Below are 26,703 nucleotides of genomic sequence, written 5' to 3' on the forward strand. Positions count from 1 at the left end.
TTCTTAGAGTCCTTATTAAAAATTATGAATTTTAATATTGATTTTTTTTTCCTTGAACCTAATGGTTCCAGAAAGAATCACCAGTTGTTGTCCTAAATTTACAACAAATCAATAATTTGAAATTATTTTTTTCTAAATACAAAAAATTTAATTTAAAATGCAGTTTCCTGATCACATACAAAACACATCGACACAAAACACACAAAGCCAAACACCTGGCATAGGTTCCCTCCACCCCCCCAAGAGATACGAGATGAGACATGGGAGGTGAGAGAGGGATGCTGGATGCAGTCCAAGATGGCCACCGTACTCGGGTTACCCCCGCTAGAGGGAGCGAACGATTTCGGCTAGGGTACGTCTCCCCCGAAAACTCACACACCGACAAATCCGCCGTGTCCCGTGTGTCTTATGGTGGTTGCACCCTGTAAACAAATGTGAATCTTAAGGATAATTGTTGTCGTATGTTTTTTAGTAACAGCTGCCGATTGTTTTAGAACAACCCTTTTCCATTCTAGATTATCTTTTGCTTTTTGGTTTTTTAGATTAGTAAAATTATATTAGGGTAGATGGTAGTAAATATGCTAGATTTAATTAAGGGATTAAACGATTTGAATTGTTTTGAAAATAATCGTTTAATTAAATTTTGTAAGCCGGCCGATAAAACGGTAATGTTTTCGGTTAATGGAATTTGCGCATGTGATTTGGCTTTTGACCTTTGTTTGCTTTAGCGGCTTGTTTAGAATTGAAAATTCATTCGACACTGTTTTATAACTTTTTGAAAACGATATAAATTCGCTAAATTAAATATTGTTAATTGAAAATACATTTAAGTTACTTTTTTATTGATTTATATAGATATATCATTGAAATTAATTTTATTATTGATATAAAACTTATTGTATTATTTTATTTGAATATATAAGAAACATTTTATTGTGAACATGGATAATTGTTGTATTTTTAAAATGTATATAGATTTATTTTTTTAAAGAGTATAAAGGGTATAGATATATTTCAATTTCTAACTGAGTTCATAAATAGTATCAGATACCCAAACCGGCGCATCCGCCAAAAATTAGATAAAGTTTTCGTATAGCGCATTCGCCAACAACTGAATGTGTTTCAAATTAATCAATGCATCCACCAATTTTTATTTATTAAAAATAGTACACTTTTCATTGTTTATCTCTTTACAAGAAACCAGGGTTGCTAAAATTAAAATAATCCTTATTGAATATTCGACCTGGCGCTGTTTATTTATGTTCCGGAATGTATCCTTTGGAGGCTTTGCATCCTGTCGATACCCCGTCACATTCCATATGAAAGGTTCTATTTTGATCGTCATGTTTGCATTCAATTTTAGTTACACGACACCAATTTCAAATAAACACTTATCTACGACAGCATCAATACAAAACCCTTCATTTTTTACACGTTTAGCTTTGTTTACTTTAGTTAATTAACAAAATCCCAATTAGATATCCTATTGATTTTTAATTAGACGGTCATAAACGACGGTAGAAAGAGTTACTCGAAACTTGTATCCATCGATCCCGCCACTTTTGTCGGTGGTCGTCCATCCGGGTGCATTTTTCAGGTGAAAGAACATGCACGGGCCGGCATTTCAGCCGTCCCTGCCGCTTTAAAAGTTGTTCGGCCGTCATAGTCGATTCGCGGACGCGGCCACGGCGAAACGTTCAGTTCGTTCGTCCCTCCGAGATCCGGTGCGATGGGCCAGGACTGGTGCGTCCGGAAGAAACGGAAGAGAACCGGAACCACCTGCTGTCCGTGCGGACCAGCTTTCAGAGTGCATCCCTCACGGTAAATAACTGGTCACGTACTCAGAAGTAATAACTATAATTTTTAAATGAACTTTTAACTCAATTATTGAATACATTTTTCTTGTGTTTTTTATAAAAAGATTTAATGGATTTTTTATTGAATTTTAACTTTTTTTTACTTTACTTGTTGGTGGATTTTTTTATTTTAATTAATTTAATAATTTTAATAATACTTTTTATTTAAATTTTTGGTTGAAACAAAAAATTAAAATTGAAATAATTTTAATAATTAAAATTAAATGTACTGAAAAAATAACTCTAATATTTATATAATTAGTTTTCTCAATGCAAGCCGTGCTTATTATTTTTAATTATTAATGGATTTTTTTTTTAATTTTGACAAGTTTATTAATATTAATTAATTTATTAACTTTTAAGAAAATATTTGTTTGAAAGAAAAATGTACAATAGAAAATTTTTTTTTAGAATTGAATACCACTGAAAGCTCATATAAATTAGTTGTCTCACATATTATTTTTAATTATTCCTTTTTTCAGTTGGTTAATAATTTCAAGATATTAATGGAACTATTAATTATATTGTTGTTTCATACAAAATAATAAAATTGAAAAAATATCAATATCAATATAATATTTAGTTATTAATGGAATTACTTTACTTTCAAATGATTTATTAATTTTAATATTGTAAAACAAATCATATTTTATATGAATTAATTGTACTGAAAATCCACTAATTTACTAATAATTTTAATACATATTAATACAACTAAAAAAAATTACTATTTTTGCAAAGCTATAAAATTGGTTACTAGATACCTTTAAAAAGTACTCTCCAAAGATGAGCTCTTAATTTTAATAGGAAGGTCCTCCTCATCTCAGTTTTCCATTTTTTCTTCAGTTCCGTAACTCTCTAAAGTCAAAGTTTAAAGAATTTAACAAAAATTTCTTTTTTAATTCTAAATTTTATAACTCGTAGATAATTAAATATTATAAAATGCCCAACATATATTTTTGTAGGAAATTGAACGCTCTAAAAAAAAGGCATCTTACAATTTTTTTCATAACTCTCGAAGGCCAAAGTTTAAAGAATTTAACAAAAACTTCTTTTTTAACTTTAAATTTTATAACTCGTAGATAAGTAAATATTATAAAATGTTCAACATATATTTTTGTGGGAAATTGAACGATCTACAAAAAAGGCATTTTACAATTTATTTCATAACTCTCGAAGGTTAATGTTTAAAGAATTTAATAAAAATTTCTTTTTTAATTCTAAATTTTATAACTCGTAGATAATTAAATATTATAAAATGCCCAACATATATTTTTGTGGGAAATTGATGGCTCTACAAAAAAGGCATTTTACAATTTACTTCATAACTCTCGAAGGTCAAAATGTAAAGAATTTAACAAAAACTTCTTTTTAACTCTAAATTTTATAACTCGTAGATAAGTAAATGTTATAAAATGCCCAACATATATTTTTGTGGGAAATTGAACGCTCTACAAAAAAGGCATCTTACAGTTTTTTTCATAACTCTTGAAGGCCAAAGTTTAAAGAATATAACAAAAATTTCTTTTTTAATTCTAAATTTTATAACTCGTTGATAAGTAAATATTATAAAATGCCCAACATATATTTTTATAAAAAATTGAACTCTTTACAAAAAAGGTATTTTACAACTTTTTTCATAACTCTCGAAGGTCAAAGTTTAAAGAATTTAACAAATTTAAGGAAACTTACCTGACTCATATTAAAAAAATATTCAATTCCACTTAGTACTTTTGACATAGAAAAAAATATATACCCACATATTCTGAAGCAGCCTTCCAAATTCTCACATATTATTTTTAACAGATTATTTAATGATTTATTTTTTATTTTCAATTTTAATAGATTAATCGAATTCTGTACTGAAAACATTAATAATTTTTTTTGATTATTTTAAAAATCTTGAATATTATTTTGAAATCAAGTTTTAATGTTGTTTGACTATTTATTTGTAATAATTCTATATATATCTTTAATCATATTTTATTTGGAAATAAAATGAATCAATTTAAATAATACAACTAGTCACTAATAAATTTGTTATTTTAATTTTTACATATACACAAAAATAAATTTTTAAATGTTTTGTTTTGTAATGTCTCTATTAGAGACTTTGTCATAATCTTTGCTGAAATCGAATCGAAACATGGTAAGAAAAAGATTTGTTGGCGGCGTTCGTGCTCGACTTTGTATGTGTGTGTGTGCGGCTAGAGGGTCGTGACGTCAACCAAGGCATCGCTGACGTCACGACGCTGAATAGACGCACGCCTTTTCCATCGCCACATCTGACCTATCTCAATATAGCGAAAGTAGAGGACTGGTGAGCCCGAAGGGTGGCGCGAAAGAGTCCGATGTTCCGGGACTTCCAAACCCACCCATCGCGCCGCGATTGTCGGTCGGGGGTGGGTAAATAAATCTCCGCTTGTTCGGCGTCGATTCACTGTTCGGAATCAATCGGGAATTTGGCGCATTTCAATTTCGCTTTTCGACCCGACACAGGAATTGTCGCTGGTCTAGGAAAACATATTCGAGTTTTGGTGGGAAACCTTCCGGAATGGGATGAGGAGTTTTTAATTTATTTCTCATTTGGCGGGTGGAATTTATGTTTTTCGTGTCACGTCTGGCGTTTTTAAAAGGCGTCTTTTTAAAAATTTACGAACGTTTCGTTTACTTGTTTGCTCTTGGCACGTAAGAAATTAGTGCGCTTCTGTTTCTAAAAGAAACCTAAAAGATGTTGTTTAAAAATAACTTTGCAGTAATTATTTTCTCTGGAACTGCTAAAAGGGATATAAAAAGCGATAAATCTTGTTCAATTTACGGAGCCATTTTATTATTGGCGCGATGGAAAATAAAATAAAAGTAGGTCCTAATCGAATTTTGCTCGTTCTTCCATTTTTCACCCCTTCGAATGGAAAAAGGCGAAGGGGAAAACGTGGATTTTCCGCCATTAATGAACATTGTTCTTCGGATGATACGCGAGGCAATTATTCAGGTTTTGACGAGCGCAAAAGACTATTTCCAAAGGGGAGAATTCAATTTTAGGGGGTGGATTTCTCGCTCGAGTTCTTATTTCCAGGTTATTTACGGCACGAAACTGCGGTTTGCTTGACGAGGGTGGAACCTTATGTTTATGTTCTTGTGTTGGATTATTTAATATTGTTATGAGAAACGAACTAATTAAGTTTGAGTCCATAATTTAAGAGGGAATCAAGCAGAATTATAAACATTTTAATATTGTTGTTTGTGAAGGATTTATTTAATTAATTAATTCTTATTCAAAATTTAATAACATTATTAATTATTTTTTTTTTTTCAGGTAAGCATCAGGAATTTTAAAACCAGGAAGTTTTAACATTTGGTAAAGTACAAATCCTAAACGAAACTGTTTATTTTATCTATAATGAAAGTGTTATTTGAAAAGTTTTGAAAAGATTGACTTTTTGTTCATGTTGGAACTTTATATAAAGGGATTATTGGCATTTTCTTGGAAATAGGTTGGATATAATGTTTTTTCTCAGCGTGCCTCCATATTAATGGAATTGTTTTGATTGTTCCTTCTCGCCACGATAGAAAACAATTTAGCCCTAATGGAATTTCGATTAAACCTCGGCTTCGGGAAATTATTTCCTAAACCCCAACCGTTTGTTTAATACGCATTCTATCATATCTCTTTGGTTAATACATATTCTATTATATCAATTTGTGTAGAAAATTAGTCGAAGTTTTTTGTAGTTAGGCGAATTTTAAATAAACTATTTAAACGACATAGTAACTCCCACGTATTTAAATATTTTAAAGCATAATGTTTCCAAGACATGTAAACACAAAAGTTAAACATCGTTTCCGCATTAAACCTTTCTAAACAAGACATGGAAGCCCCATTCCCTGAACAACGGCCAGTTATTAATCTCCAACACACACATGCATTTACAATGCCTGGGGGGCCGGCTTGAAAAACCTGAGGGGTCGCTCAGAGGCACGGAGAAAAGTCAACAGATATCTTGTGAATCGGCTCGGCGAAATGTGCCAGGCTCCCGCTAGTTCCTGGTGGTAGACCGGTGCGGGGTCGAAGGGGGGTGAGTGCCGTGACATGCGCGCAGCCCCTACCATGGCCGACACACTTTCCCATGCCGCGTTCAGCCTAAAACACCCCCAATTTCCCGACACCGATTTATATTGCCCGTTTACTCCAGTCCGGTTTCGCATAACGTGCGTTAATTTATCCGCGACAATGTTACGAGGCGAGTTGCGTGGGGGTAGTCCGACCAGTGCGGCGGTATAACTGGGGAACCTACAATGCAGATAATTTAACCCCAAAACCGGTGTGTGAGTGTAAGTGTTATTGTGACCGAAGGGGTTTTGTGACATCAGTGATGGTTAGAAGTGATTTCGAAACGATACGTGTCACAACAACAATAATAATATCTGGAGGCTAATGTGTGACACCTGCCGGTTTCGTTTTTGCCGCCACTCAATAAGGATGTAAACAAGGGTCTCCGGTGGATAACGGGGCCGAAAAGTGGTCGCGGATCGATATACTGTTGCTCCGCATGGTCCGACCGGAACGTCCCGCGAAGGGGATGTTCGCCCCGACAAAGACTGCCTAAAGTATAATGTTGACGCTGCTCTTCCTGCTGTGGTCCCTGATCCGAGGTCTGACGAGGCCGATGGCCACCACGGAGGAGGAGCAGGCGGCTCCGGAGGATCCGCCGACCCCCACTCCGAGTCCGGAGCGCACGTGTTCGCACACCCCCTCGCCAGAGCCGGAGTTCGTCAGCGAGATGTCGAACTTGACGAGGATGTCCACGGACAGTTACCGATCTAGGTACAAATAATCAAATTTGATCGTCGAAGAATGTTTGTGGCGACTTTTGCTGTTAATAACTAACACTTCTGAACAAAAGTTTCGTTTTAAATAAGTTTAATGCTGAGAAACTTTATGTTGAAGTTATCAGACAGGCAATCAACGCAACTGAAGCTTTGGCTTTTGTGTGTTAATCTGTACAAGAAGTTCTAAAGAAAATCTTTTAAATTTGTTCGTTTTATTCAAGCAACTCTTCCAATTTACACAGAATTTTAGCGATAAAATCGGAACGTGGAAATAATAATCTTATTACATCCAAATCAGATAAACTTAATGCGATTACTGTATAAAGTGGAACGTAGGTAAACTCGATAAAATTAATTAAGTTTTTTAGACAATGAGTGAGAATTGTCTGTTAAATAATTGTTATTAAATAAAGGTTATCAGCAACTTTTTTTTGCCAGAAAACACTTAGTCAGTTATTAATGTGAACCAATTCAATTTTGCATATGAATAGTGCAATCTCCATTAAAACCACCCCCCCTAAACCCCCATCAATACTCTCCAAGAAACACCGGAGTGTATCTCCCCCACACCTACCCGTTCAAATGGTCCCTCTGATTTCCACATGCACACGACCCCATCTCGATTACACGAACTTTACGCGAATTGACTGGCTCGCATTACATCGCATAGTTTCAATTACTGGCGTTTGACGAGGGCCGAAGCGAAGCGTTTTCGTGTTTCCTAGTTATCGATCGATTATCGATCTTTGTCTGTGCCGATTGTTTCTCCGTGCCGTCTTAAATGCCGCAGCTGACGCAATTATCTGACTCTAATATTGTGTTTAAACACTCAAATTAATTTTAAATTAAATGATTTTTGTTGAGTGTTAATTAAATTATAATTTTGAGCCAGACAATATAAAATCCATTAACATAAATTATACGGTCGGAGTGTTTAATTAAACGCCACAGGAATAAAGATTCAAACGACAAACTAATAAACGAGACGCGTCGAATCACGCGTCAATGTAAATGTTTGCGTTTGATTTCAATTTCAAAGTCCTTGACTTTGATTTACGATTTTCTCGTTCAACATTACTTGTAAAAAGTAAACTTTTGTATAAACGTGTTTCTAACATTACTACTGGTTACATTATATATATACATGTTTTAAGAAATTTTATAAGCATTGCCTAAAACAAATTCTTTAAGGTAAAATTTCCCATAATATTTATAATTTTCATAAAAAGCAATGTTTAACCGTATTAAAGTAGTATTGGTATGTAAAAACATTTTTATGTGTCTTTGTTCTATTTTTTTTAATTGTATAGGATACTCAAACATTTTAAAGCATTATACTTCATCATAACTATAGTATTTCTGTAACTATACAAACATATTTAAATACAACTGTTTATTTATTTTTTTCATATTTGTTAACTTTCAAATGTTAAGCAACATAAAAGTCTTCTTTACGAACTCCTACCTTTGAGTATAGTCAAAGTGTATTGTCCTGTTTTTTATAAACTATAACTGCAATTAAGTCAATAAAACATTTTTTTTTTCTTCTTCACTCTTTGTACTGGGAAAAATGTCTTCGATTGTTTCTTCTTATAACTGTCCAGAATAACATTATTAAATTTAGAAGGAATGGTTAAACCATAGACCACACAAAGATAAAATGGCCAAAGAACTTTTACAACATGGACAACATGTCCAATTTTTCAATTTAAATTTCAAGAATAGTTTTCTTATTTATATTTTGATAACCCTTGACCCAATCATGTTAAAATTTGGTATGTATTATGTTAAAATTCATACCTACAATTCAATGTACTAAATTTTTTCCATAATGATTTAGTAACATAGATTTTGAGAAAGGTTCTCCTCCATTTCTCGTTCTATTTTGTACATGTATTTCTTATTCTTTGCACAGATTAAAAAAAGTGCTCTTAATTAATTTTGACCATCACAACAGTTATTGAAATATTCTGTTTTAATGTTTATTTAATTTTTTTTCAAACAAATAATAATGGAATTTTTAGAAATGAATTAAATTTTCTGAAAAGGTTTTCAAGTTCAATTTTTTTTAATTTTCAAATTACAATGTTTTTTGATCCAAAAAAATTATTAAATTTGGTAGAAGGAAAGGTTAAACACAGACTTTTAAATATTGTTCAAGTTTTCAATTTAAATTTCAAGAATAGTTTTCTTTTTCATATTTTGATCACCTTTGGCTCAATCGTATTCAAATTTGGTATATATTATCCTAAAATTCATACCTACAACACAATCTAATAAACTTTTTCCTTAATGATTTAGTAACATAGATTTTGAGGAGGTTTCTTCTCCTTTTTTCGTATTATTTTCTATACCATAATATATTTTAAACTATTAAACTTTTCATATTCTTAGCACAGATTAAAAAAGTGACGGCAGTTATTGGTAGAAAAATAATCTAGGTAAGGGTGGGTATAAGAAAAAAAGATTGTCACGTATAGCGTTGCTTTAAAATGATAAATTCTTAATTTTTTACATAATTATCAGTTTTTAAAATTAACAACATAAAGAAGATTTTGTGTTATTTTCATTTAATATCTACAGAAGTTTTTAGGAATCTTAATATTTTTGAATGTTATATTTGGAAAAATGGTGATATAATTAATATTGAATTGCAAAGTAATTTTCATAATCTTAATCGATTATGAAAATTACTTTTTTTCATAATCGATTAGTCATTAGTACAATAATTATCGAGTCGTACTATGTATGGTTATATACAGTTCGAAAAGAGTTTGATCCATCTGAATTCTGAAAGAGACATCATGTACAACAGAGACAGTGACTATGGGTCCACTGTCTCTGTCATGCATGATGTCACTCTCTAAATTCAGACGGGTCAAAAGCTTTTTTACTGTATACAGTGTGACCCAGGATACCTTCATACAACCTTTATTTTTCTATTTTTTTCAATTGTGAGATGTTACAATAATACTATACTAATTATACTGTACTCATACAAATTTTATATACTTCCACTAATTCACCGTTCAGTTCAATACATTTATCTTTTTCATAAGTTTATTTCAGAATCACGGGAATAAATTACCCCAGAATAATTGAGGAAGATAATCACGAACTTACGAAAAAAGATATGATAAATATATTGTATTAATCAGTGGTTTGTTGGAAATATGATTTGAGTTTATATGTTATATGGTATAATATTCCATAATTTGTGCTATTTTTCAGTTATTTCTTGTCTATTTTATTAGAAAAATTAAATCATAAGAAAAAAATGATTTTTAATTTTTTCCACAGAACTATAAATATGCATAATTTTTTTTATAATATTTGGTATATACCAATTTCAAGGGGTTTTAATCATAGTTTTGCTAAAAAAAATTGGTAGTATGATTTCTTCAATTTTTCTGTCTGAAAAATTACCCAGTATGTTTTACTTTTGTGCCAAAAAACGTGACATTTTGTCCATAAGTACATAAGTCCATGTTTTACATTTAAAAAAAGTTTTTCAAAATTGGACGAAAAATACAAATTATGTAGGAGTCTTCTCACTTCAAATGGTTCACACTGTATGTATGTATATAAATAAAAATTCAGACAAAAATACCATTCTTACAGAACAATATGTGCCATCCTATACCATATACTATGGCGATATTTCAAAAATGAAGTCTATTTTAAAACAATCATTTTCGAATTCTACGTAATATTTTGCAATTAAAAAGTTCATTTTGTTATTTGTATATATTTTTAAGTTTAAACTACTTTAACAAAAGGTAAAAAATATTAAATCTTTCTACGTAATTAATTGGACCGTGGTATCGATCGTCAGTTTTTATAACCATCCCACTTTATGATTGAATTTATTTAATTACAAAAGTTTCACAAATATGGCCACGATCTCGAATGCAAATTGCCAAGTTTGAAAACTTTCAACTTCGTTAGCATTCGTCCGTTTTACCTTAACGTTACCTTTATAAAACTTCTTCCAACCCAATTAATTGTTCTCAAGCATTAAACGATTTAAATAACAACGCAAAAAAATCACCACAAACATTCCGCCATGGAAAAATATTTGGATGACCAGCAGCAGATATTCGGCGTTCTCGCGGGACTCCTCGGTGGACGTGGGCAACGAGAGCCGTCCGTCGGTGACCAGCATCTCATCGTTCTCGACGTCGTCGCGACGCTACGAGATCATGGGCCAGAGGTCGATCGATTCGAGAGCGAGCGTGACCAGCCTGTGGTCGTCGGACATGTCGCGCCGTGACTCCGAGGCGATACCCGAGCACGAGGTCGACTCGAGCGATTCACGCGCCAGCTTCGCGTCCGCCGGCAGCTTCGCCGGCTCGGACGGCAACAGGAGGTACTCGGAGACGATGGGCAAGAGGAGGCGATCGTCGACGAGATCGTCGCAGGTCAGGAGGCACACCAAGAGGTTTCCGTTGAGCTATGACAGGCGAAGGACGACGGGAAGGTTGGTTTGTCACGTGGTGCGCAAGAGAACGAGTTATTGAACATGTTGTGTCAACAGCCAAAGAAAAATGCCGATAATCTCTGTCCGCAATCAATTATAGATTACCTCTCTTATCTTATCTCTGAAAAGTAATTTAATTATGGTATAATGTAGTTAGTTACACGGATCGAAGGTATTGTTGTTGTTTCCGTTGTTGTGTCCGTGTGGTTTTTTGTTGTGACGAGGAAACGATGCCTGAGTATAACGGGCCGTTTCGGAAACCGATGAAGATCAAACGACGAAATTCGGATTTCGTTATTTCGCAATATCATTACAACAAATTGTAAGTCACGTCTTTGACAACTATTTAATTTTGTTGCGATAATTAATTTTTGTATAATCAATAAATTTATTGTTAAGTTTTAGTTTTTGGGTTTGGTATTGACGTAACACAAATACGTTGTTCGATTGAACGAAAAACTACGTTATCTTTTGTGTTTGTTCTGATAGTTGGCCTAAAAATATTTGCACACAATAAACAAATTTGGCTCGTGTTTTTCGAAGTCTACGACAGACTTGATTATACTTTACTATAAATTTTTTACCTGTACATTATCACAAAAATTTATATTTATCTTTTTGCACACATATAAAATTGTGTAAAATGTTGTTTATTTAATGGGTGACAGAATTCGATAGTGATTAGCGATATTTCCGTAATCAATCACAAAAAGTTTATTTTGTCACTAAGTAAATCTATCCTAATCTAAGGTTTCTTTATAACGTCGTTTATATAAATTTATGGTCGATTGATAACTAAAATCATGACTGACACATTTTTGTGAATATGAATTTTTATTTTCAAGAAAAATACAAAATAAAATTGAATTTATTTATTTTATATTTCTAAATACTTTCTTTAGAGTGATAAATATTTCGAAATTCAATGTTTTCCTGAGAATTATAAAATTTAAAATGATGAAATTTATTAATTTATAATAAAATTTAAGCACAGTTATTGATATTATATTATAAATATATCTTTCTTATCTTAAAAAAATTGCTACATATTGTTACATCACATCAAGTGTTGCACAATTGTAACAAACAAACAATAACTGTTTATCAAATCTAAAAAAAAATAGATAAACTGCATTTATTACTTAAATTAATTATTTCAAGTATTTACTTGCAATTGTATCAATTTATTGCAAGTATTAATGATTTTTATTTGTTTTAATTGTTTTATATAGTCATATATAAATTATGATTATAAATTATTTATATTATGTTTAAAAATAAATAATATATTTGATACGAAATATTAAGTACCAGAAAAAGTAATATAAGCTTGAAATAATAACTTTCTTTAAAATAAATTTTATTCAACAAAATATTTATCATTATCAACCTTTTTTTGACGTTCTACAAGTAAATTAATGTCATCTGAGTTCCTCCAACTCATAAAAATAATTATCTCATTTATTACATCCTCTTCAGAGTTTATTACGTAAAAAAAGGACAATGATGTGGAATCTGATCTGATTAGTCTGGCTTCAAATTTGTTGAATAAGGATTGTGAGATATTAATTTAATTTACTTGTCGATAAAGAATTCTGGCGTTCTTGTCACATTTGTATACTTTTAAACCATTACTCTAAACACAATATATCATTTTTTATACAAAAATATCTGGATTAGAATATAGGATATATATATGTATATATCTCATTGTTAGAAAGAGTATAAGTAGCTTTCAAACAATGTGTACAGTTTAATACAAAAATGTTAAAATATAATAATATTTTATTCAAATAAATACTTAACAAAAACATTTATTACTTCTTCTGGTACCTATATACTTAATTTACACATAATTTAGTATTATTTTTTTTTTTTATTTTTATATATAATATCTGTGGATAAGTAAAAAATTTGGATTAATCAAAAATATTAATGTTAATGTAATTAGTTAGATTAACAATCTGATTTAGATTAATTCTATAGTTTCTTAATTGACGACCACCTAATTAGATAAAACACATTTATAGTTAAGATTTTATAAACAGATATTCTTGTCTCCAACTTATATTTTCATATTATTCATTAAACCTAAAAAACTAATTATTAATTTATTTGTATTTAGTTTCGACGTCGAAAATGGAGCGAGCCCAGGTCGCAGCCCCTTGGACGGGGCAGCGTCCCCCTCCGCTGGCTTGGTGCTCCAGAATCTCCCACAACGCAGGGAGAGCTTCCTCTACAGGTCCGACAGCGATTTCGAAATGTCCCCCAAGTCGATGTCGCGGAATTCATCAATAGCAAGCGAAAGGTAAGGACTACATTTGTTTCACTAAGTTCCACACTATTATACGTCAGCAAAACACAGTTTAAATTTTAAATTTATGTAAATATCTTATAATAGCAACAAAGTAAATGTGGTGTTAAAAGGGAAATACCCACTTAATCCTGAAAATGGAGTAATAATTTCTACTTTGAAACTGTTAACTTTTAACTAAAGAAACCTGTAAAATCAATAAATGCACGCCAAACATAGAAATCTGTAAACGAAAGAGCGTCGAAGTTTGCTACTAAAATCGTCGCCATCTGACGGTGAAGTTGCCGAGTAGTTTTAACAATCAATAAACAAAACACTGCAAAAACACATGTTTCTCTTTGTACATAGTTCATGTTTCTCTGTTTTTTTTTTTTTTGTTCTGAAAGTCTCTTTTTGCTTTTGTACAATACGTTCATAAGCTCACGCTGTTTATATTTGACAAACGACTACAAATGGAATAACGAGTTTTATTGAGAGATGTAAATTTTTACGACCGTTCCTTTCATGTTATTAAAACAATCGTTATCTATTTGTTGCCAACTGTTATGTTTTCTTCTATTCTATGAACTAACACTATTTTTTCCTAAACACGACGAACCCCCCAAAAAAATAAGAACTTATTCAGGTGTAAATCAAGAAAATACGACGAACAATCAAATTAAAAGAGACGATCTATTTTTGCAGATTCAAGGAGACTGAAAGCATTTTGGAAAGATCGTATGTATTTGTGTACCTCAGTAGTATTATTTTTTCGACAACTAGTTTTACTATTAATTTCTCATCATCAAAGCTCTGCATGTTTCACCACTCATTTTCTCCATCATTTTTATTAATCACCATCGTAGATCTATGTTTAAAAAACTGCCTTTTTCATTAAATTAAAAACGAAAGACATTGAATGAAAAACGAGGAAAGAAAAAGGTAGTTTTGTTTTCTCTACTAATATTCTACTCGCTTCTGCTTCGCAACTTTAGATTAAGTTTATTTACTTTAAGGAAAGCTTGCAGTGGATTTTGTAACTTGGCGTAGAGTTTCACGTGGAAAACGAACCGTTTTAATTAATTATGTTCCTTAATTAAGGCGTGCCGACTAAGCTCCCACGAATTGTGATCAAAACATCTTTACAATACTAGTAAGATTCACTCGAAATATAAGTGAACTAGTTGTTGTTTTAGCAATAAGTATCCCGTTTCGAACGAAATTCAATTGAAATCCGCATAAATCATTGTCCCAGTTGGTGGGTGGAGAAGAAAGGGTTAATTTCGTACGGAGAACCTTTCGTATCTCGTTACCGTTTTGACGTCATACCCTCATTAATGCTCCCCTTTTTTTAACTTTTAATTAGCTGAAACTGTTACGCGACACGAGTTTAGTATCACGCATATTTTCTGGGACACTCGAGTCTAAATCTGGACTATTCTTTATATGCAGGCGATAGTAAATGCAAATTTTAACAATAAATTGTTTATAATATTTACATTTTTACCTTTACCGATTATAATTGAATAAACGTTAAAACAACATTTAGTCAAATTCAAACCGCAGATTAAAATGCTTTGTTGTTATTTAAAATTAATGTGTTTATTCAAACAAATAATTATTAATCGATTTTACGCTCCGGAATAAAACAATGAAAATTTTATTATAAAATAGCTTCAAAACATCCGCTTGTTTATCATTATTCATATTAGAAGCGAAATATGTATTCAATTTAATTGGGTCATAGAACCGTACAATTTTGCTGATTTAAAAAAGGATAATCTTTTATCATTTTATGATTTTGTTCAATTAAAAACAGTAATCTTTAATCTTGACTGTTTTATCATATTTTAATCCATCATATGTTAATTGTTGAAGTTGTTAACATGTACTTAGAGATAATAAAATATAGAATGTAATCGTTTTTACTAGAAATTGGTCTAGTTTATCTAATCATTCAATAATTATAATTATGTTCAAACTTACCTTGCCCTTAAATTACATACAAATATTAAAAATATATATAAATGATGATGATATAAAACAAAAAAATTTTAATTATTTCATTATCCTTAAATATATTTTATATATTTATATATTCTTATATATAATATAATTATATATAAGTATATATATATATATATATATATATATATATATATATAATAATAGTAAATACTTCAATTCAGTATTTGCTAATATTATTTATTGTATCAATTTTAATTTATATTTAGCATATTTACAATTTAATTATTTTTTAGTAAAGTTAAAATAAAATTACTTCATAAATATTGATATGGTAAATTGATAACAACTCAAATTTAATTCAAATAAAATTTTTATAATCGGTATAAATTAACTTAAAAATAAATATTTTTCAAAGCTTTTATATAAAAAGGTCGACAATAAATAAACTATCATAAAATCTTTTATAAATATAAAATTTAAAATATTAAAATTATTTATTCATTATTAATGGGGTAAATAATTTTAATAGTTTATAGTCGATATTAACTGACTTGCATGATTTATTTTTTTTTTCAAAGTTACTATTATCAAAAAGCACAAAAAATATGCTAATATTTTTATAAACTAATAAAAATTAAAAATTATTCCAAAAAATAGCTTATATTAAAGATGTATGATACAATAAATAATTATATTATAATCATATATAATTATAATTATATTATAACAAATATTTCTATTTAGAATAATTATAATACTATGTATTGTATCAATTTTAATTCACATTATTACAAAAAAATATATTTAAAATTATATATTTATAATAACAACATTTATTTATATTTAGCATATTTATAATATAATTATTTTTTTAGTACTGTAAAATTATTTCAGAAATATTTATATTGTAAATTGATAACTCAAAATTAATTCAAATAAAAATTGTATAATCTAATTTTTTAGAATTAACTTAATTGATTTAAAAATAAATATTTTTCAAAACTTTTATATGAAAAAGGTCGACAATAAATAAACTAAAATAAATAAATATAAAAACATATAAAATTTAAAATATTAAAATTATTTATTTATTATTACTAGGTTAATAGTTTTAATAGTGTATTATTATTATTATTATTATTATTATTATTATTATTATTATTATTATTATTATTATTATTATTATTATTATTATTATTATTATTATTATTATTATTATTATTATTATTATTATTATTATTATTATTATTATTATTATTATTATTATTATTATTATTATTATTATTATTATTATTATTATTATTATTATTATTATTATTATTATTATTATTATTATTATTATTATTATTATTATTATTATTATTATTATTATTATTATTATTATTATTATTATTATTATTATTATTATTATTATTATTATTATTATTATTATTATTATTATTATTATTATTATTATTATTATTATTATTATTATTATTATTATTATTATTATTATTATTATTATTATTATTTTAATTTAATATTTATAGTCGATATTAACTGACTTGCATTATTTATAAACAATTTTGTACAAAGTTTCTATAATCAAAAAGCACTATAAATATGCTAAGAATGATTTTACAAATTTATAAAATATTAAAGATTATTCCAAAAAATAGTTTATACTAAAGGTGTATGATAAAATAAAAAATAAAAATATTATAATAATAAATATTTGTCTTTAGCATATTTATAATTCAATTATAGTTGTTAATTAGTAAAATTATATCAGAATTATCATTAATTGATTATTGATAATAGTATTCAGTAACACTAATTTAATTTAATATTTATAATCGGTATAAACTATTTTGAGATATTTAAAATATTTTTCAAAACTTCTGTAATCAAAAAGATCCACAACAAACATGCTAATATCTTTTATAAACACAAAAACATTGAGCTAATTGATAAACTTTTAATTAATCTCATGAAACTTTTCTAATGGAAAACGTTATGACGTCAATACTTTTTTTATATATCAAACGCACGAATCAAATTAAGTTCCTCCTCATAATCAGTAAAAATTAATAGTTGTACATAATGAAAAACATGTGCAATACAAACGATAAATGGGTTCGAGAGTTTGTTTAATTGAAGATAAGAACATTGATTCTATTAGATAGTTTGACTTTTTATCTTGCGCACCAAACATAAAGTTCAAGTGGGGTTTCGCAGAATTTTCAAAAAATAAAAAGAAAAAATCACTTATTAAAAATGAATCGAATGTAAATTTTGGGAAATTTCTCACCTGCTTTGGACAGACATCGAAAACGTTGACATCCCCCCGACGTCATCCCCACTTTCGGGGGTGCGTTGAGGCGGCGTCGCGGCGCTCCACCCCCGTAAATTCGGTAGCGTCGCGGCCGCCCGCCAGTTGGTCCGGGCGCACCGTTCAAAACGCGCGTTCTTACCAAAAACACACTCAACTAAAACACTTTACATATTATTATTGGCTGTTTTCGAATGCGGCGACAACGTTAATAATTTAATCGTGGGGAGACGCACTTAAACCGTTTGGCCAAACGGACCACAATTAGTTTCGTCGCGAACATTTGTGGGTGATGCTGTGCAGTTTGTTAAAGTGAAATTGTTACGTTCAGTTTAGTTGTTTATTGTTGCTTTCAATCGGTTTGTGGCAATTTATAATTGTTTCGAGTCGTTCATTAGCTTATTGTCAAAGGAATAATGTGTGGAATACTTGAAAAAACCATATAATATATAAAGATTTAATGGGAAAATTATAAAAATGTTGGAACATTCTTTAAATAACAACAAAAATTAAGTTTCACACAAACAAAAAAAATGTTGAAGTTACAAAAAATTAAAAATATATTGTTCTCATATTGATAATTTGACAAGGGTTGTAAATAATTCTTGAACGCCAGTTAGCTTAATCGATTTGATCGACTTTCCATCTGTCAAAATAATAATAAACCGTCCTAATTGCGGCATTCTCATTCCTATAATTAAACCGTGCGTAGTTTTAGTTGCCCTCCGTTTCGAATTAGTTCCGTCTGTTAGATAATTCAACTAAAAGTTAAATTACGATGTGTCATTTGAAAATTTCGCGCCATAAAATAATTTCGCCGCATTTTAATCCAATTAACTAACAGTTAATTATCAATTAGGGTTAGTGTTAAGTTCAAGGGATTGAATTAAATCAATATCAATTCCATTAATATCACAAAGCTTTGATATTATAATATATACACACTGTTTGATTGAAGGAGTCAAATCAGCTCAATGGTATATTGAAATGTAACAGTATAAGATAATTTGGTGCTAAAAATGTAACAGAAACAGCAAAGTATATTTTTAAATTTTAAAACCACGTGAGTTATTAGCTTATTGACTAGACAACGTCAGAAGTGCTTAAAAACTATTAAATTTGTACTATAAATAAATAGTTTCAAAAATGTAGTAAGTGTAATTCGAATTTTTTTTTTTTTTTTAGAACGCAATAAAAATGTTTTTGTCCAATTCATTTAATTGACCAAATATCAACAATTTTTCACCCGGATAAATTTAACAATTCGTGATATTTGTTTTATAGACCATCTAAATATAAATCGATTAGGAGTTTAATAACAAAATTCTATTTTAACGTTTCAATATTGTGTGCAACGTCAGTGTTTCATACTGGACTATTAATACTTACGGTAATAAACATCACCACACATGATTAATAAACGCTTCAATTTTGCAAACATGCAAGAAAGTAACAAATAAACTGTAACAGTGTACGACGATTTTAATGACACAATAAAACATCCATTGTCGCGATTTTTATGACGAGTGATGAGACTCCAGGAATGATAAACGAGAGGAAATCGATTCGGGAATGTTCAAAAATGTTTTTGTAACACGTGTGTTTTATGACTGGTTTTTGCTCGCTTTTCTTGCAAATTTCAGACGAAATCGTGTTTATGGGGCGGAACGCTAATGGGAAAAGTAAACTGAATGTGAAGAGAATTTTATTGTTTTAAGAATTCTTATACCCAGTTAAATGGAAACTATTTCAACAAAATTGAGAAATATTTCATAATTTAACATATTATTTTATCCTTAAAAATTTTCAAAGGTTTAATGTAAATAATAAAGTTAAATAATAATGTTTAAATAACTTTTTACAGTTTGAAGTTGAATGAAATTTAATTTTCGTTATTCAGTTTTTTAAAACTTTATGACAGAGGTTAATACTATTATTATTCACATTAGAATATTAACTCAAAAAATTGAAAGTGCAAAACTTCATTGTTTGACGTTAAAATATGTTTTTCATTAATGTGATATATAAGCGCATTCACCATTTTTAATAGTTATTGTACAATATGTATTATTCAAAATTGAATCCAATCCTCTAAAAAGTTATTTTATTTATTTAAAAAAAAATACCTACAAATATTTCATCTACAACTCGATTGTTTCAGGTTTTGAATATTAATTTTTGTAAGTATTTATTCGTTTACAGTTTCATATTCTGAATAATCCTTCCAGATTCAAATTTAAATTGAAACATTCAACATTTGCATATTGAATGATAATCAATTTACAAACGTAACAAAGCTTGTTGTGTCTTTAAATATTATAAAAAAAACTTTGAAATCTTCTTTTAAAATGGAAAGGAACTGGCGCATCCGCCAACAATTTAAAATTTTATTAACCTCATTACTTGAAAAATAGGATTCTTGATTAATATCAAATGATAACGTTTGGTTGTCAATAAATTGATGTGAGAATACCCTCATCAAAGAACAAATTCGAAATCGATAAACGTAGGGGATAAATCGAGAAAATAGTTTGTGCCTAATCTAGTCCATCGCACCCGCAAACAATCTCCGAAAATCCGGTTTTCGCATCACCGCAAGACGAATAATCCTCTCTTCGAGCACACTCGAAATTTCCACGTCATCATTCCCAAGAAGTAAATAACCACCTTTTACCGTTCCAAAATGAGTTAGGAGACTATATTGACGTCACACGAACTTGCTTTATATCAAAATGTTTGCTACAGAAATAGCTTCCAGTTGTTCATTAACATAATTGTGTAAACCACTTTAATTACACTTTGATAATGAACCGTCTTAATTGAACGTCTTGCCGCAATACATAATTCCGGATCGATAAGTGTATTTACCCGAAATCGTAAATTTTGGACCGGAATTTCTTGCGTTTTCTAAAGGAAAGATGCCGCTCAAGTTCTATTTTAGGGTGATATTCAAACGCATTCCTATAAATTATTCAACCCCACTGGATTTTCGACTGTCGAAGTCTCCACCCGCCAATCGATGTTCTATTTTTGTTCCTTACCTTTAATTATGTGTTTGTAATTGAAATCCTGACGCTAATTAAATTTTTAACGATTGATTTTATTTAATGGAAGAAAACGTTTAATTGCTTTTTTCTGTTCTTTATAACACATTGAGTTAGAAGATAAAAATTCGGTTCATTATCAACAAGGGAACCAATAAAATATTTAATATCGTTGTTTCCCTTCGAAACTTTTACCCAAAAGTAAATATGGTACAGGAAAATGAGTCCTGAGAATGGTATTAAAGGAAACGATGAACTTTGTGTTTGATCAATAAGCACTAGAAGTAATAAATAAGTTAGAGACGAAATTAAATCCTGTACACGTGTAAACAAAATGTTTTTATCGAAGTCGGGAAGTTGAATTGCGTTAGTGCAAAAAAGGAACGAAATAGGATGCGGTCTTAAGTTTCCGAGATCGACATAATATTCCTGGAAGAACGGAATAATTGTCTTTTTTCCTGTTCGCATTATTATTCTAATGATGTTCCTCGGTTTCGTGTAATTGTGTAGGTTAAACCGTATAATTGCGACCAAATTATTTTCTCATTCTGGAAGTTTTGTGACTGGAAAATTTAGCAAATTACTCCAACAATCACAAACCGATTGATGGTGCAACTCCACAAGAGAACTATCTCATTGTCATGTAAAAAATGTGAAAATCTGTCTGAAAACCGACCACCATGCCACCAAACACACCCGATTTGAGCCTCGTAAACGCGAAGCACACGATGCAGTGAATACGACAGGTGTCACGCTGGAGGGCGGCGACTCGTCCCCCGACACCCCCCTGTCCCCGTTGCCCGGCACACTGTCGCAACGAGGTTCGTTGTCGCGGGCTTCGGTGGGCAACTGTTCGAGTCCGTCCCTGCTGATGGCGTTGCCGCAAACGCAACAGGACCATCCGCCGGTCCTGCCGCGTACGTTGAGCGTCTCGGCGCTCCGCACCAGGGATCGCCAGTCGTTTTGGGACAAGTTTTGGCACGAGAGGAGCAAACGCGACTTGTAAGTCATGGGTCAACATAAAAAACAAATTAAATCAGTGTATATTTTGACCATTGAATTGATTCGTTGGATTTAACTTGTTTTCTTTTAATCATTCTAATGAAATGTTTACTCTTTGATCAACGAGTATGTTTTCCTTTTGAAACACCCTCGTTTAGTTGCGTGACTTATCTTGTTTTCGCATGGAATCGACTTTAATTGAGGTGTTTTTACCGAAGGATTAAAAGCAACCATCTACAATTCAACCAGGGCTATTTTTAGTTAATCCTCGATTATTTAATTTGTTTAATTATCCTTAATTTGTAAATAACAAAACGTATATTTCTATTACAATAAAAGTTTCTTGTTCAGGAGAAAATTCGATGGGAATAAAGAACACTCGAAAGACAATTACTTAAACGCCACTCTAAAATATTGTTTCCCATCGTTATTTTTCTCAAGAACTATTTTATTGCTTTTTGAAAAATAAGAGGATTAACTTCAATTCAATCATTGAGCTCCATTTATTTGTACTGAATGACCAGTTTTCCTCAATTTCTGTCAGTTCCCCATTGTAATAGATAATTTATCTTGTTAAATACATTGGTTTACAAATTTCAACTTTTCGACTAATAACTTAGACAATGGTAAATTTGTATTTTACAATTTCATTTTACCTGAAGCGGTCCTCAAAATAAACGTTAATTGTGCGTCTATAACTGATTAATTCGTTTCAGTTTTGAACTTCAAATTTCATGTAATTTTCATTACTTTCGTCATTTGAACTAAACATAATTTAAATATCCCTAGTTTTATATTTTTAATAGATAATTTATTTAATTAATAATATTTAAGTTCTAACAGAGCAAAATCTGATCAAAAATGATTTTCTTCATTCATGTAAACTGTAAAATAACGACAAATGTCTAACTGAAATTCTTTTAATTTGTATTGTAAATGTTGTATATATAAATAGTTTCTGCTTCCTGAAAATCAAATTTCCGATATTACCAATAAGTTTGAAGTGGATATTTCACAATTATCTCCAAATCAATACATTGTATAACTAGAATGAATTTAATGAATGTTTGTTTGAGCGCAGTTCACTTAGAAGCATTCCAGGGAGTAGTTAGTAAATTTCTGGGATAAAACAAGTGTCTCAATTACTTTAAAAAGATCAATGCATAGTTACAAAGATACGTTGTGGTATATACAAGTTGTAATATTTCAATTAATACTCATTCTTTCTATTGTATATGTGAAACAGAGAGGAAATATCAAAGATTTAAGATCGTGATGGTAGACTATTTGTGGTTTCTTATACGAAAAAATCTGACTTATAGAAAATGTAAAGATAATGTCATATATTTTTCTTTCCCTTATAACAATGTCATTATGTATCTTGATATATGGGAGGGAAATTGAATAACTGTCATCAAAAACTTTTATTATCAAAAAATTACTAAAAATCATCGAACATTCCATAAAATTTGAACTTTCAATAATCATTTAATTTTCTTTCTAGAGACGAATTAAGGAATCGTTGGATTCATAATATATTCATTTTTCTAATGGATTATTATTCATCTCGGTCGGAGTTGCCGTTTATTCTGGACTCTGCATTGTGTATCATAAAAAAGAAAACCAAATGTTCGACAACTCGTTCACTTAAATCGTAGCCAGCAACCGAGATTACACCAGCGTTAATTAATTGCCTGCCCGTAAGATCAAATTCAACCGTAAAACGGTTCGACAAACACTTCGCCCGCCAACATTAAAAACCACATCCGACTTTCGTACAGTCAAATTAATTCGTTTCGAAACCCTTTTAGTCATCGGCATTTTCACCCTGACTACGAACTCTTTTTTTTTTTCTCAATTTGCCCGGTGAATGTCAACGGCCCAAATCGATATGGAAATAGCTAAACATCCCGAATAATTAGAGCTTTTAAGGCCAATTACGGCCGGGCATCAGAATCGAGGCCTCCCGTTTTTTTTTATTTCGTGTTTCGTCTCGTTCCTTTTTCCTGATGAATTTTGCCCGAGTGCAATTTGCGTTCCTGTATCGATTATTATTGGTTTTCGTTATCCAATAGTCGGATGTGTTTTAATTGAAATTCTTGGTTAAACGGAACGATTAAATTGTGAACGAGCTGCTCGAACCATAAATGAAATTTATTATGTTAAATAATAAAAAAAATGTCGGCACGTGTAAAACCAAAAAACCTTCAAGTATTTTGCCAGCTTGTTTACCTAAATCCTGATAAGAATTTTTGGCAAGAAAACAAAATTATTTTATACAATTCCTAATCACAAATATAGAGATGTAGAAAGGTATAATTTAAATGATGATTTTGCAAAAGTTTTGTGCATTGAAAAATAACTCTAATTGCGGGTGAAATTAAACGTAATGTCCACATTTTTCTTCTCGACGACTCTAAAATTAGCAAAGCAAAGGAAAAAACAAATTTAGCTTAACCATTTGATTATGCAATTTGTTCGCCCGTTTGTTTGTGTGCTGCCTTTTAAAAATAAAAACTATCAATTCCGACATGCGTTTATGTCAATTACTTTTAATAATATTATCTCGTGCATTTAAGTGCACGTCGAGTTACTGCAAACGTACAGAACTCCGAATCACTGTAACCAAATTGACGTGTTGAAAGTTAACGTACTTCCAGGACGTCTGGGGGGATACCGGTAAAATAATTTGCCGAAAGTAATTTGGAAATTAACTGGTCTTATTAAATTGCGCCCGGAACCGACAGTTTTAATCCTGTAAAAGCAGTCCGATTTCGTTCGTTTACTCAACTGCACAGTTTCAATCGCTGGCAAGTTTAATCGCACAATATTGTCAGTTAATATGATTAATGCATAACTGGTTTTAGGTTTATTAGTACAACATTTAGTTTGTTTTTGCTAAAACCTGATGAAATAATTATAATTAGTTGATCTAGTTTTACAATTAGCATAATAAGCGTGGCTTTTTGCGTTTTAACTGGCACCAAACAGTCTAATAAAACGTCTGACCTTTTTACGGGCAACAACAACGTTTGTTCCGCGTTCTTCGAAAGACGCCAAAACGTTTAATTCAACGTTAAGAAAAATTCATAGAGAAGCAATTATAAAATAATATATACACCGTTTTAATTGTCTCATTAATGCAACTATATCTCGGATGCAAATTCCTGGGCCTGTTTCAAATTAAAAATTAATTAAGCCACAACTACGAGGCACTTCTGGAACGAACGTAAGATCTTAGAGTTTTGAAAAAATACACGCGTCTCTGCATAAACATAATAACCGGCGGATTCTGGAGGACCCTCTTCTCTTTCTTGTTTCTGTCCTCGAGTTGGGTCGCCATGGCGACCTTTATTAAAGAAGATGAAAATTCATTTCGATAATAAATCTGGAAGCTCAATTTAAACCTGTGCCAAAACAAATAATGTATTTTTATCAAAAATTTATACAAATAGCATTAAATTACGGTTTATTAATGTTTTGTTTAATTGTAGATGTGAGGCTGTTGATTTTCCGAAGGTCTTTGACTGCGTGAACATAAATATTTCACTTGTGACGTCCGAAATTCACCGGGCAGCATTTATAATTGGTAATATTCGCATTTAATTAACGCGAAAACTATTAATTAAAGGCCCATTTTTAATGAATGCACATTATGTGAGGTTGTTGGTGTACAAAAATTAATTAAAAAACTTCTCGATTTTCCCTATCAAATTAAATTTCTCTCGAGCTTATGGATAACATTGACGAGGTAGATTTTCTCTGAAACAGAAGTGGTTAATTAAGATAAGCACCTGAAAATGATAAATACACCGCAGAAACTTTTCCACGTAAAATTTAATTTATATTAAACAACGTTAATTTAAAATCAAACTTTAATTATTTTTTTCGTTTGAATCGTACAAATCGATTTATGTTTGGCCTTGAACTTATAAAGCATATAAACACGATCTGAAAATATTTTCTGGCATAAACACATCGACAAATCTTTTTTGTGATAATTTCTGTATGCCAGTTTTAATTTCTGGATTAACGCAGTTAGTATTTATCTGAATGTTAAAACCTTTGAGAACAAGCTGCAACTGTCTGTGGGAAAGGATGATTTATGCATTTTGTAAATATTTGAGCAGCACACGTCAACAATTATTCGGGTGATATCGGAATTATACCTGCGTTTTAATAAACCAAAAATAACTAAAGAATGTTTTTTTCGGCTAATATTAACGTTTTGCCAAACATTTAGATAATTTTAGGTTTATCAAATTCTATTACAATATATACAATAAAATTTCCCTGCGATGTTTTATGAATGAACCAAATTACACGTGAAAATTGATTTGTATAAAGTAACCATATGTGTTGTGTCAAACTTGTTTATTTTAATTAATCGAAATTTGGTTAGCTGAAGAATTATTACGTCACTTAAATTAATATCTGTTGATGTTTAACACAAACAAATTGTATTTTTGTCATTATAATTTTCAAATTATTTACTGAATGAACTAAAATAAACAAATTAATTTGTTTAAACAAATATTTTTGTTTTAAATTTCGTTTAAATAATTTTAAACAAATATTGATTTCATTCTATACGAACATTAAACTTAACTCACCACATATTTGCTAAGTGTTTCTAGTTCTAAATCGATGTTTTCTGATTTAATTTATTATAAAAATTGTATAAATAGTAAGTTGTCACTGTCAATTGTTGGTCATATTGAATACAATAATAAGACAAATTCTATGCCAAGTTACATAATTCAGAAGTGATCAATCACAAAATAATACTGGAGTGTCTAAAATAAAAAATCCACTTACAATGTCACTTTTGACAGTTTTACATAGGTTAAGATTTATAGACAACAGTCGATTTTACTGATTAGATTTACGGTATGGATTCAGTTTGGACGATGAAGAAT

The 26,703-nt window shown here is 30.1% G+C and overlaps 1 protein-coding gene across 12 annotated transcripts in view; it reads left to right on the plus strand.

Annotated features, from left to right (window-relative positions):
• LOC109596530 (cAMP-specific 3',5'-cyclic phosphodiesterase-like) overlaps positions 1 to 26,703 on the plus strand; it is a 229,574-nt gene that overhangs the window by 168,669 nt on the left and 34,202 nt on the right. For 8 of the 12 annotated variants that reach the window (XM_049967672.1, XM_049967673.1, XM_049967671.1 and 5 more), the window contains 2 exons: positions 13,292 to 13,474; positions 14,165 to 14,197. In XM_049967672.1, the coding sequence (XP_049823629.1) occupies positions 13,292 to 13,474; positions 14,165 to 14,197 (216 nt within the window). Of the gene's footprint in view, positions 1 to 1,803; positions 1,822 to 11,374; positions 11,489 to 13,291; positions 13,475 to 14,164; positions 14,198 to 21,402; positions 21,785 to 26,703 lie in introns of those variants that run through there. The other 4 variants (XM_049967677.1, XM_049967676.1, XM_049967669.1 and 1 more) reach the window with 4 other exon arrangements.

This window comes from Aethina tumida, chromosome 5 (assembly GCF_024364675.1).
Source record: "Aethina tumida isolate Nest 87 chromosome 5, icAetTumi1.1, whole genome shotgun sequence".
NCBI classification, from domain to species: Eukaryota; Metazoa; Arthropoda; class Insecta; order Coleoptera; family Nitidulidae; genus Aethina; species Aethina tumida.